Source organism: Cinclus cinclus, chromosome 2 (assembly GCF_963662255.1).
Source record: "Cinclus cinclus chromosome 2, bCinCin1.1, whole genome shotgun sequence".
In the NCBI taxonomy this organism is placed as follows: domain Eukaryota; kingdom Metazoa; phylum Chordata; class Aves; order Passeriformes; family Cinclidae; genus Cinclus; species Cinclus cinclus.
In genome coordinates, this window is record NC_085047.1 from 91,869,357 (window position 1) to 91,883,054 (window position 13,698).

Below are 13,698 nucleotides of genomic sequence, written 5' to 3' on the forward strand. Positions count from 1 at the left end.
AGACCCACTCTCTAATTCCCTACTTTACCAATTCCATAAGCAGCCCCACCAAGGTACCACATCTAGAATTTGTATCACTACAATAAGATGAAAGCCAAACCAGTAGAGGGGCACAGGGTGAAGAGGAGAGGAATTACAGCTGGAGTAAAAACAAACTGGCAGCAGCAAACACTGAACCTCTACTGCACTCAGGAGAGTCCTAAACACCCAACACTACAAGGAAGAAATGGAGTATGCAAAAATTCACAGGCTTATTTCTAGAGTGGGACAGAGAAGTGTGATTAACACCTTCGCTACATTCAAAATCTACTCTCCTGCTTTCCTAGCAAGAAACCGAAATATAAGACACTCTAGTTCAGATGTTTACATGTTACAGTTGCTTTCCAGAAGACTGAGACAAATTCTACTCAGATCACTGAATTTTAATTTTGATTACAGCAAGAGTTACTATAACCTAGGTATTGCCTATTGCATTATAAGATTCTTTGAAACATCTGATTTCACATATCTCACACAAAACTCAAAATAAGTATTTCAGCAAAAGAACATTTAAATTACGTACTAAAATATAGTTATATTTTCAATTTTACTCCACCTAGCTCAAATCTCCGCAAAAACAAGTTTATGGACTTCATTTACATTTCCCCTATGCCACATTTCAGGGCAGAATCTGAAAGACACACTAATTTTAAAGGGCAAGACTAACAGAAGATAAAGCCACCCGAACAGTGAGGTAACTTCATGTTGATTTGAGAGTCATCTTTGAATTTCTTTATGCAATACTTTTTTTTAACCTAAGTCTATTAAAATTAGAAACAAACTTAGATTATCTGCCCATGATAAGTATACAGACTGCCAGGCTACGTCAGATTTGCAGGATGTGTGAACAACAGGACAAGCAATAAAAACTAATAAATAAAAACACAAACAAACAAAATACACAACTAAACCCCCAAAACAAACCAAAAAACCCCAAAACTCCAAAAAAACCCCACATCCTACAAACAAGAAACAAACCAATAATAAACCCCACAAAGTCTCCTTACCACTTGTTGTGCAATGTTGACATTAGACTGTCCGAATGTTTTTGGCAGGAGCTGTTTTCCAATCGTATTTACTGTAGAAGGATGAACAGCCAATAGAGAAACAACCCCTAAAACAAATACAAGTAGAGAGCTTCAGGTCAGCACATTACAATATTTTAGCAAATAGTTTCATCTATACTACCACTGCATATTAATAGAAACTGAAGCCCTGAAACAAGTAGTCTCAACATAAATGTAGCATTTACACCTTGAAAGCAAAAAAAGAAATTAAGATTCACAATATGTTCTCTCAAACTTTCTTCTATATAACCTTACAGGTCAGAGTTTTAATATGAGTATGTTTTAATTCCTTGTATTCCAATTTTTCCCTTGAAGCAGAGTAACAAAGGCAATGAGGATTTGACAAAAAGAATAATCCTCTTGTCCTTGACCCTTATCCTTTGTGGCTATTGAAATCTTTGTCAGTACCACCTGACAAACATGCTCAATGCCATAGCATATGGCATAGCCTTCTGAGACAGGATGATCTACAGGAGATAAAATTTGGCTGGAACAGGCCTTTCCAAGAGAATATTCCCAACTTTCCTCTAAGTGTCCTCTCCCAGCTGAAGGCAGGGAATTAAAGAACAAACTTCCTCAAGAATCGATCCATTATTTCAGAAAAGTACATACAACTCAGCAGACTGACCCTGCAGGAAAGGTTGTTCTCTCCCTCCCTGTTCATAATCTATACACAATCAGCACTGGTAGGTAAAGCAAGTCTTAAGCCATGTAAAAGATGAATCTACTACAAAACTAACAACCCAGGTATCCACTAGCAGTTTGATGTTCCACAATATAGCTTAGAGGAAAGAACCCCAAACCAACCAATTCAAAACAAATAAGAAACTCCCCAACCAACAACAAAACAGAAAGAAAGAAGAACCAACAAAGACTGACTACAGTAAGAACAAACCAGTCTTAAAATACTGGAGACTTTTTTTTGCCAAATCTGCGGTCAAGTGGTTATCAGGTTTAGCAATTGTTTCCCTGAGATGACTTTTAAAAAGGTCAGCAGGGTCAGAAGGACTTTGTACAACTCTCATTGCTCTCTCTTTTTCCCACTGTCCAATACAGAAGCAATAAATAAGCATTTTTACAAGGCTTGTATCAGGAAGGCTGTGACTGGTCCTTGATGCCTATCATCCCTCTTTACACAGCCAGGAAGTCTACAGGAAGTTGAGGACAATTCAACTCTTTTTTTAAACCCTTGCTTTCCAGAAGGCCTTTATTTCCCAGCTGCTATTACTATACTATGTCAAAGTGACAGCTTCACATAAGGATCAATTCTCAGTGATCAATCTATTCCCAAATAGGATGCAGCAGCACATCCTTCTTCCACTATCAACTGCTTTCCAGTGCACTTTCAGAAAGACAGCAGCTATTCAGTTTGTAATGTAAGTCTGTTATACCTTCCTGTCCCTTCAAGTACACTCATCACTATCATGACCTGAATTGCATTTTTTCTTCCTCTCTGCGGAGTACAATAAATCAATATAAACTACCCTGGCTAGTAGTGCTTATGTACCTTCTTCTCAGCTTCCAGGAGGCCTTTTTTTTTAAACTGCTCCTCATGGCTTTAAAAAAAAATCAGTGCAAACTGAAGACAGTATTTCTAGTATAAAAGAGGAGTTGTAACTGCTTTCCAAGGTTAAGACACTTCATCTGTTTGATCATCCTCTCAGAATCACAGAATATTCTGAGTTGGAAGGGACTCATAAGGATCAACTCCAACTCTTGAGAGAATGGCCTACACAGGGATCAAACACCCAACCTTGGCATTACGAGCACTATGCTTTAACAAACCTTCCCTTACCTCTGATGGTCATTGTTGCCCATGCTTTCTAGTTCTACTGCCCTTTTCTTTTGGAGATGACAGGCATCCACACAGTATTTATGACCAAGGAATGCAGTATGTTATTTATGTCTCTATAGCTCATTATTTTATTCCCTTTTCCTTTCCAAGTAATTCTCAAAATTCAATGTGCTTGTTCCCCACCAAACACTGATTGGTATCATTTTCATTAATATAACCTATGACAACTTCAAGCTCTTTCTTCAGTGCTAATAGCTCACCTAGGATACTCATTGTACCAAGTTCAGTCTTCACCAATTATTAACTCATGGGAGGACCATCCCATTCTATCACACCTTAGCTTAACAGGTTGATTAAGGACCTCGATAAACAATTTATTATTATTTTTAAGAAATCCAAGGACATCGCTCTGATTAGATAATCCTTATCCACATGGTTGTTGACTCTTTCAAAGCATGACTTTGAAAAGAAGTAACTGCAGACCCTCCCTTTTCCCCTCCCTCTAGAAAAGCCCTGTTGAAGGCCATATCACATCAGTGCACATATGTACTGCTTCTCTGTTATGTGCTCAACCAAGCTGCCACAGAAGTCTGACTTACTCATCTGCCATTATCCGAGCCCTTCACAAATTGGTGCAGGCTATGTGCCCCTCTTTCCTTCTGGCACTGTACCAATTATACACATACTGAGCTACAAGGATAGAAGTACTCTTGCTAGCTCCTTTAAGGATTCAACAGTAGACAGTTTGCTGAGAATGAGTACTACCCATTCACATTATGGGTTTTTCCTGTAACAACTTCCAAATATTACTGCAGTAGGACAACTTTACAAAGAACAATATTCCCATGAGACACCCTACTCTTCAGATCCACTCAAGAGACTCAATTATTCTGATATGTTTAAAAATAAAGTAATTCTTTACGCTATCATGCTGTTAATTCAAAAATTTTATGCAGTCAACAAAGACAAACATGTTGTGCACCAACATAAGTTACTGGGGTCAGTGGTTAGGAAGCAGATGCTCAGGAAAGCATCAGGGACCTGGGCAGACAATGAGCTGTGTGTGACCCAGAGGTGCTCCCCTACACTAACAAAGACTTAAACACATCCTAGGCTGCATTTGGAAGCATACAAGAGTAAGTGATTGTTCCCTTTTCTTTCAACACTCCTTGCACTGTCCTTGGATAACTCTTGTTCGGTGCAAGAGAGGCATTAGCAAACAGGAGAGCGCAGCAGGAAGACACCAGTGTGCCTTGGGTACCAGAGCATATCCTGCACAAGGAGAAGCTCAGGGAGCTTGGTGAGTGCAGCCTCTGGAAGAGAAGGTTAAGGTGGAGCAAGGGGTGCTGTTTGCAGAAATCACTGCCTTCAACTATTAGTGGGAAATTAGAGAGATGAAAGAGGACACGACAAAAGGAAAAAAGTGAACAGACAAGTTGTTGCATGGCAAATTCCAACCAGGGAAAAATGCCAAAGGCAGTGCACAGCAACAGGCTGCATAGGAGGTTCCTTGGTGATACACAGCAAAATTCAAGACCTGAAGGCTCTGTGTGTCAAAGTTAACCCTGCTTTGAGGGGAAGTTTGTTAGATGGCCTCCAGCATCCTCTTATTAATAATTTTATTTTCTGAACAGAAATAGCTACCTTGCAACTAAAACATCCATGTGAAGGGAAGAGCACACACTGTGTTCCTTTAAGTTTTTTAATTATGCTAACATTTCCTGTAGTGCTGTGCCAGAGTTAATTTATGCAACTGAACCAATATGGCTCTAAACAGAAACTACAAGGTTCATCTTTCTGTACAGCACAAACTGGCAAGGAAACAAATCTAAGTGAAAGAATAGTAACATGAGCATCACAGTTCAAAGCAAAGTGAAAGTCAACTTATAAAAGCTATCATACAATAGACAAGAGTGTAACTGCTCAATTATACAGAAAAAAATAATTTTTTAAGAGATATTTTCTATGTCTCTATCCAAGTGCATTCTGTTTTCTCATTTGCCTCATATGCAAACATTTTCCTCATACTCATCTGCATTTTCAAAGGCTCATAATATGTGTGTGGGGGGGGTTGCTTTTTAAGTACAAGCAGAAGTAACTTTATCAACTCAGATTTGCAAGTGACTGACAGTTCAGTTTCTCAAACAAATCTTACTACTAATTTCTTAATTACTATTACTCAGCAATCACTGCAATCCCAACAATCCTGTATTTTGCGGACAGCATACAGTGTACATAAAAGCATGCAAAAATTAAAAACACAAGTTTGCAAACATTTTTGCTGGCATCAACTCTTCTTCCTTTTCAAAACAAATTATTAATACTGCTAGTACTGACACATATTTTTTTTTTTCCCTTAAAGACCCTGAGAACCACAGGAAAATGCCATGTAGGACAGAAAAAATAACAGAAGGAGGTAACTACTACTACTATCACTTATATTCTCAGTGTTCCAAATGTTTGGAAAACTACTTTTAGTAACTTATAAGCTATCATTAAACCTAAAGGGAAGTAGAACTTCATCAGTATGATGTTCCAGAATACTTTCAAGAAAATTATGCAGGTGCAATCAAGGATTAATGGCATAAAAAATTTGCAGATCAAAAGAAGCAGCACTCTAACAATACCTGTTATTTATTTGTCAACAAACAAGTAAGTGCTCTCTTTGGCTAATGGTTAACTAGACGTTTGCTTGCATATAAAAACAAACCAAAGAGTTGGTTTACCAAAAACAAAGAATCCCTTGCAGAATTTTGTCAGTTTAAAGGCAGGTGATACAGTCAATTACAAACATTTAAAATAACTTAATATGACACAGAAAAAAGACACAATATCAAAGAAATGAGTGCCCTCTGCAGACAGTAAAGCAGATCTCCTGAAAAGCTGACTGCTCCAGTTCTTGAAACAGTAGGGACTTTGAACTTGGTGTTCAGGTTAGAGAGGATGGGTTGAGGCACTCCTTCCCTCAGGAGCAGAAATTCTATTCATTCTAGATACTCTACCATTTTCTGAAGTAATCTGCCTTTAGGTTTTCTTTACTTGTGAAAAAGAGAGCACAGACAAGCAATTCAGTTCCCTCATAATGCAGTCTCTAACAATGTTCTGTCATACAAGAGGTGATGATTATATCCTGGGACCTGATTCCTCACGTCACTCCTGTGACACTGCAGTTGTCAACTTCTCTGTCATAATATCATAGATATTTTATGTTATTTTATTAGTTATATGCTAATTTTCAGAAAATATTGAATTATTTTTGAGGATCTCTGTGTGACAACACACAAATGATTATTTCAGTTGTGTGCCAAGTCAAGTAAAAGCACCTCTACATACTGAACAAGCCACACCATTGCGTTAAGACAACAAACAAGCTTGTACAGCAATGGTGAGCATTTTTGTACAGACATCCATCTCTCCCAGTGTGTAGTACTCACTAACTGCTTACATCAACTCAGACTTCTATGTGATTCTTATCATCCTTAGATATGACTAGTAGCAGTTCAGCTATTACAAACCAGTTTTTCCAAGTCTGTGTTGAAATAAAGTGGGGTCTACTTTAAGACTTTCCAAAATTCCGTTTCTACTTCCAGAAACAGTTTTTTCCTTAGGTTGACTTTAGACAATAATAACTGGATTTACCTCAGATGCATTAATACATATGCATTTTATAACAAATTTCAAACATGTATCTGTTTGCCAAAGCATAATTCATGGGTTCTGAAATTGATCTCTAGTTCTTTTCCAGAGGAACAATTCCCATCACTGCTAAAAATCAGGAGTATGAATTTTCAAGTAAAAGTAACAATAACATTACACTGCAAGTTTCTTGTCATATAAATAAAAAGAACAAACCAATCTTATAGTTAGGTGGTGTTGAAACGCTAGCCTAACATGCCTTAAAATGTTACATTTCATTTTCAGACTTCTAAAAATCTGAAATATAATTAGCCTATAAAATGTGAAACTTTTTTTTAAAGTGTAAGTAGGGAAAGGAGCTAGAGACATACCTTACAAGCATTTTCTGATTACATACCAATAATGCCACCTACTGGCCTAAGAGAAGATCCAACTTTTCCTTCTGAGTAATTCTTAAACTAAGAGCTTTAATTTCAATACAATATTAATACCCACTGGTTACCTTTTCCCTTGCACCCACCTGAAGCAAATAACTTCTTTCATCCAAATTTCTCCACAATTGAGGGGCAGGATTAGAACAGAATAGTGTTCTATTTAATACTTAAATAGCAGCGCTCATCTGAATACGGCAAGGACCAGAATGTGATGGCTTTCTTCAAAATATAACTTCCAGAAACAGCAAAACTTCTCAGTTTCTAAAATTCATTGCCAAATACCAATAGAAAGGAAGTTTTACTAGTTCAGCCTCTATTAAAAATTCTTTCTATCCTTCCAAGTCATATGTATTTGCTAACTCTCAAAATGAATTAGCCAGTTGGAAACCACCTTCCTGGTTACCAAGTAAAATAAACCTTTCACAGTCATACTGTTTTTCAGGGCTATATGGAGTGCTACACTCCAGTAATGGATATACACAGGGGGATCAGAAAACATGGGCAAATTTACAGGCCACCTTTTCTAGAGATTGCACAAACACTGGAGGAAACACAAGCTGCCATCTAATTTCTACCACAAATAGGTTGATACCTCTTAGTTCACACGAGAGACAGTTTTGAAGAAATAAATTTTTAAAGCATTTTCTAGAAAGGTATTTTATGCACATGACTAATTCATTCAAAATGGCGTGCATTACTCATTATAAACAAAACCTTTGTGGGGGTTGTTGTTTGGGTTTTTGGGGCTTGTTGTGTTTTTGTTTGGGTTTTTTTTGCATACTGTTTTCTCCTCTTAAAACAAATAAAGTCCGTCTCCGCTTTAAAAGAAAAATCCTAATCTGGAGTTCATGGGTGAGTCCAGTCACTCCAAAATGAGGTACTGGAAGCATGTCCCCATGTGCTGAAGTAAAAATGTTGGCTACAATGGTAACCCGTTTCTGTCCGCAGACATTAATGAAAAGTCAAGGAATGAGTGTATGGATAAGACTTGCATACAGAGATTATTTTCTAACATACCCTCTCTCTCTGATCCCAAATCTTTAGGACTTTTTCAGCAAGAGGTTGTTTGGCATTACTGTTCAGCAAAGACGGTGATGTCCCCTCTTCATTACTCATCTAAGAAACAACAGCAACATAACCCTACCACCAAAACTCAGGTCTGAAAAGAACTTACCCAGTTACCATATTTCTGCCAGTGCAGGTTAAAAACTTACAGAAGCTCATCCAGAGCCTATTCTGAAAGCATTGCAACAAAGCTGTTCAGGCTGTGAGAATTTTTGCATCATAACCTGTTTTGGCCAAAAAAGTCAATCTTTGCTTATCTTTCATAGCTGAGTCATCTACCTACCACTTAGTCATATACCTTACAGACTGCTGACGACAATATTATTGAACCATTTCAGTAACAATATTCGGCTCTTTCTCTTCAACCCTTTCTCTTTTTTGCAAGCATGTCCTTATGACCCAGCACACAAGTAATTTTTTGTCCTCTACCATCCCCCTAAAACCTTTCTTCCTCTGACAGCTGAACTCCTCCTCCTTTTACATCTGGCTTGCAACAAAAGAAACTGAAGCACATAATAGATTTCTTGTTGGATTTTCATTCTCAATTCACTGAGTCTCAGAGTTGGACTTTTCCAAAACTATGATGGAATGCACCCTCTGGTATTACTAATCAAATGACTGAGTGCTGTAGGAGCATAAGAAGGATGAACTTTAAAAAGTAGCCAGGCATTCCCCCTCAAGAGCCTGCCCAATTATTGCTGTCAAGGGCAGCAGATTGGGCTAAACAAACCACTCATCTGACACAGCAGGGAGATTTGATCCCATAACCAATATCAATCATGCAATGTACTCTCAAATTTCTTCTTGAGATTGACTTGCAACTTCCAGAAAAGACTCCTTCTTTTTAAGAAATACAAATCCAAAGAGGAAGATGAAGAAAAAAAAAAAACAAAAAAAAACCAAGCAAACAAACAAAAACACCTTTTAATGATGACCACCAGATAAGAACAAAGATTTTTTTCCTAACCACCTTCAACTCACTCCAAAAAGTATAACAGATACACTTCTGCTACCCTATGGAAAGCTTACTCCGTGACTGTCCTGGACCGAATCCTCTCCATCATGCAATTAAGAGAAATTTTGCACAGATTTAAAAAAATAGCAGAGGACAGCACTTCGTTGATATAATGGCATGCAATACAGACAACCACTTTTAGAGAGAAAGTAGTACTTTTGTGTGTAGTTGTCAACCTCCACATTTAAAGACTGCACAAAACCCTCTAAAAGTTATAGAAAGTGGCAAAGGAAAAATGTACTACTTTAGTGAATAAATTCTGATACATATCTGAGTACTTTAGTGACAAATATTTGCAAGTTTAAGCTCTGATTAAGACTACAGAGCCTGCAGATACAACACAGACAAGCTAGAGACAAAATCCACAAACTAATGAAGCCAAGAGAAACAGTTGTTTCGTTTCAATATAAAGAATTAGTTATTTCTATTAACTTCACAGAACTTCCCTCAAAGCAATGAGATACAGAAATTGACAGAGGATAGCTCAATTTGCTGTGTTATACACTGAGACTAGAGCTCGACTCAAACTGGACAAAGTACACCTCTATAACAAACTATTTAATGAATTTATTTATTAATTGAACCTACTTACAAAATTCTATAAGTAATAAAATGCCCTCTAATCTGACCAGTTCTACTTAAAGAGCTATGTAATACTGGAAGAGTTGTATTTCCAGCTCTTGCTGTCTAGACTGCACTGTTTTGACTAAATCTCTACCAACTGCAACAGGGTCTAGACACCTATGTGGGTGTAAAATGTACTCTCCTAAAGTATCTGCCCTGAAAAAAAAAAAACCAAATAAACACTTTTACAGCCCACAGGGTTAGGAGATATGGTACAACTGTTAAGGATCAGGTACCTACTTGCACACTTATTTAGCTCAGGGGGGTGTGACTGTGTTTACAGAAATACACCTCCACCAGTTAATACAGGTCTTTACTCAACCCTTAGTGCCCTCTCCACCAAACACAGAACAAGACAGATTAGTGGGATACCCTCTTTTTGTAAAGCAATGCGTATTTTAGACAAGGAAATGCCCAAGACAGAGTCTAGTGAGATGCTAATAAAATACTTGTCGTACCTAAAAGTGGTGACAGACATTAAATGGGTTTCCTGAAATGATACATAAAATACTAGAGTAGTAATACTAAAGGAGTTCACCTGAACTGGACTACAGGTTCATCTGGGAGTACTGGAGTATTCCAAAAATGCTTAAAGACAGTAGATTAGTCGACAATAAGGCTTACAGATAGCAAGTAGATGATTGCCCTAATATAAATTTCACCTTACTTCATACAGCCTACCAAAGAACACCATCTGTTACACACAAGAATAAAGCAGACTGCCATTATTTGGGAGGCAACAACACAGGAAAATGGCATTTCAGCAAAATATATTGTGAGATGCCTATGAACCAAACATGATGTTGCATAGAAAAATTACTGATCTCTCTATACAAAAATGACCGACACTTCACTTGGGTGTCACACATACTGCTTTCACTTGGGTGTCACACATACTGCTTTCATCACTTGTATGCAAGAAAGTTGATGAAAGCAATCAAACAGGCTCAAAGGATACAATAAGGAAAACACAGAGGACAAAAAGTACATCTGATGATCAATCTAGGAAACACTGGCTTGTTAGCCTGACAAACTAGTCAAGACTAGTTCTGATATTCAGTTTTTCTTTATAAAGAGTAGGTAAACACACTGGAGAAAATTATTAACCTGATAAACAGTCATCAGCAGCAAAATGCATAAATTGACAAGAATATACTTTACTGGCATTAGAGAAGAGTTCTACAGTCTTGCTATGCAAACAGGCCTCCAGTAAGAATACACGAAATGTAGTCTTCAAATGTAGGATAATCAGCTTACAGAAGAGGTTACATGACATAGCTGTCCAGAACTGCAGGTGGCTGGAACTCGTGTTGCTTTTGTTTTTTCCCCCAGCTATGCTAACTGGGAAAGTGCAGTTCCTAACACCCAAAAGGTTTAGGTACTCTGAGTTTTTTTAGCTCACATATCAAATTCAAGTTCAAATTTGTATTCTGTGTTTTATTAAATTGCTTAATGACATTGCAGATAATGCCTGTGCATGTATGATAATGTAAGTCCAAAGCAGTTCTGTTCACAATATATTTTGCAGTAAGTTTGCAGCAGAGTGGATGCACCATCATAAAAACCGTCATAACCCATTTTAAACTTCTACCCTCCTGCAATTTTTTTTTTCCATTTGCTAAAACACAGTACTCCAAAGACATCACAGAACATCCTGGTCTTTATACTTAAACACAAGCTACACTAAGATCACATATGGGAAAAACCACTACTGAACTGCACCTGTAGCTCTAAGACAATTATAAACCACAGCAAATCTACAGTTTGCTTACTGATCATATAACTGAAGAAAAACTTTACGAAAACTTTGCTAAGAAAGCAGTTTAAAGCCAGCAAAATGCGTAACAACTGAAAATCAAGAAATGGAGTGTTTAAGAATTGTGTTCTTACCTTTTCCAGGACTTAGGTTTTGGTCTATAAACACCTTAAGCTCTCCATTGGCTTCAATTAGTCCAGCCTGTTAAAGAAAGCAATTTTTATTAAATTTACAAACACAGACAGCTTTTTATTGGTAAAGATAAAGATGATAAAGATACTGCTACCACTCTTAATTTTGTCACAAATCTGCCACTCCATGTATTCTTTGGGGTACTTGCCAAAATTTTAGGTCTTGATTTTAAAAACACCAAATTCTTTAAGAGCAAGCAGAAAAATCGGTTCATGCCTACTTTGCTATTTGTGTCCTAAGCTCTTACAATGTGTATGCACTGTTTTAATAGACAGCTAAACACCCTTCTAATCAAAACCACTGACACCTGCAACTACACCCTTCCTCTCTGTACTTACTCAACTAACATGTAAGGTAAAAACATTACAGCAAAAAGATTAGAGGTGGTGGAGAGTGCCTGGGCCATTTTAATCATGAAAGGTATCATTAATAAGAAATATCTTGAGCTTTCCAAATATTTTGTTTTAAAGATCAGAGTACAAACCTCTTAACTGAAAAAAGCTATAGGGTGACAAGGTTTACAAACTCATCACCATCCTTTGAGAAACCTCACAGTAGTGATTACTTTACAAAATATTATTAATTTTTGAAGAGAGAACAGGATGCAATAATTTCTTAGTACCTGCAGACAAAACAGTTCTGAAAAAAAATTAGTGAACACAGGACTCACTGTTTCCATTTAGAAACAACACAAGCAAGTCAATACCTGTACTTAACCACAGTGTAGCATACAGTGTTCCAGAGGCTGAAAAGTCCTGAGCTGCATTTTGTGCAGTGGTATGTGCAGGCTACTGACAGCCCTGAGCAAGAATCAAGTGCTTTGCCGACATTTAGCAGCAAAGCTTCTCCTTTAGAAGTCTACCTGAAGAGCCCTACTCGTTATCTGCCAGAAGTTTGGGAAAACAAGGAAGCCACTAGATGATGCTGTGGAGCCATGATTTATCCAGGTGTATAAAACCAAGGATTTCTTACCAAAGACGGGGAACTTTAAGAAACAGGAAACTTTCTCTCCTCAGTGAATGGGGAGAGAAGATGATGGAGCATAGGGGACAGGCTGGAACTCCACAGAAGCCAAATTTTGCTAAGGGGGACATAAAGAGCAGTGGCCTGTAATGACATGGCAGCAATGAGGACCTAGTTGCACAGAGAAAACGCAAGTGAGCAGACAGTAGAAGGGATGGATAGAATAAACAGCCTGTGGCAGTTCTGTCCTCCATTCCCCCCTCCTAAAAAGTAGCACAATAGCATAATTTTAGGGAGGCTGCTACAACTTTTCAGTTGCTTCAGAACACTGCCTGTCATCCTTCTTGCCCAGGGCACAGATTTCTAAGACCCACTCGAACAAAGGATGGTTCTACCACCCTATTTCCAGGCACCAGAACTCTTTATAAGCCTCGCTCTTATCACACTTGAACTACATAATTCAGAACTACATCAGACACTTCCAAAGAAAAAGGTATACTCACCAATGGGACCACTATCATGTACAAAGATGTTATTAGACCTACACTACAGGAGAATGACATTCCAGAACACTAGAACCCCACGGGAAAATATGAAGGAGAATTTTTGGCTAAGTGCTACCTCAAACTCCCATTCAACCTAAATTTCACAACTGAAATGTTAAACCAGGCAGGAATGGCAGTTTCATTGTCATCATTTCTTTCAATGCAGTACTTAATACTTTGTATTCCACAGCACAGAGAAGCTTGTACTCAGGACACCTGAAAATTCTTTTCCCATGAGAATAAATAAAGATTATAAATGAGACTGGAAAAGCATTTAATATACTGTGGTTTTGATCAGAAAACCACCAAGAAAATGGCTATTTTAACCTGTAATGTCTTTCAAGCACATTAATTTAATAATTTTGGATTATTAAATCCATTCATTGGTTTAATATGCAAAAACAAACCTGCACTGAGTGCAGTTGGGATATCACAGTGACATCCCAAAACCAAATATTTAAGCTTATGATATTCAGCAAATTCAAGTATTAATTCAAATCACTATTTCAGAAATTGGAAAACTAGGCAATTCAGTAATCAACTACTTATTGGTCCCTTCCATTTTCT

The 13,698-nt window shown here is 37.6% G+C and overlaps 1 protein-coding gene across 8 annotated transcripts in view; it reads right to left on the minus strand.

The window, feature by feature from the left end:
• TFDP1 (transcription factor Dp-1) overlaps window positions 1-13,698 on the minus strand; it is a 40,373-nt gene that overhangs the window by 14,542 nt on the left and 12,133 nt on the right. For all 8 annotated transcript variants that reach the window (XM_062487951.1, XM_062487952.1, XM_062487949.1 and 5 more), the window contains 2 exons: window positions 11,566-11,632; window positions 1,047-1,153 (listed from right to left, as the gene is read on the minus strand). In XM_062487951.1, the coding sequence (XP_062343935.1) occupies window positions 1,047-1,153; window positions 11,566-11,632 (174 nt within the window). The remainder of the gene's footprint in view (window positions 1-1,046; window positions 1,154-11,565; window positions 11,633-13,698) is intronic.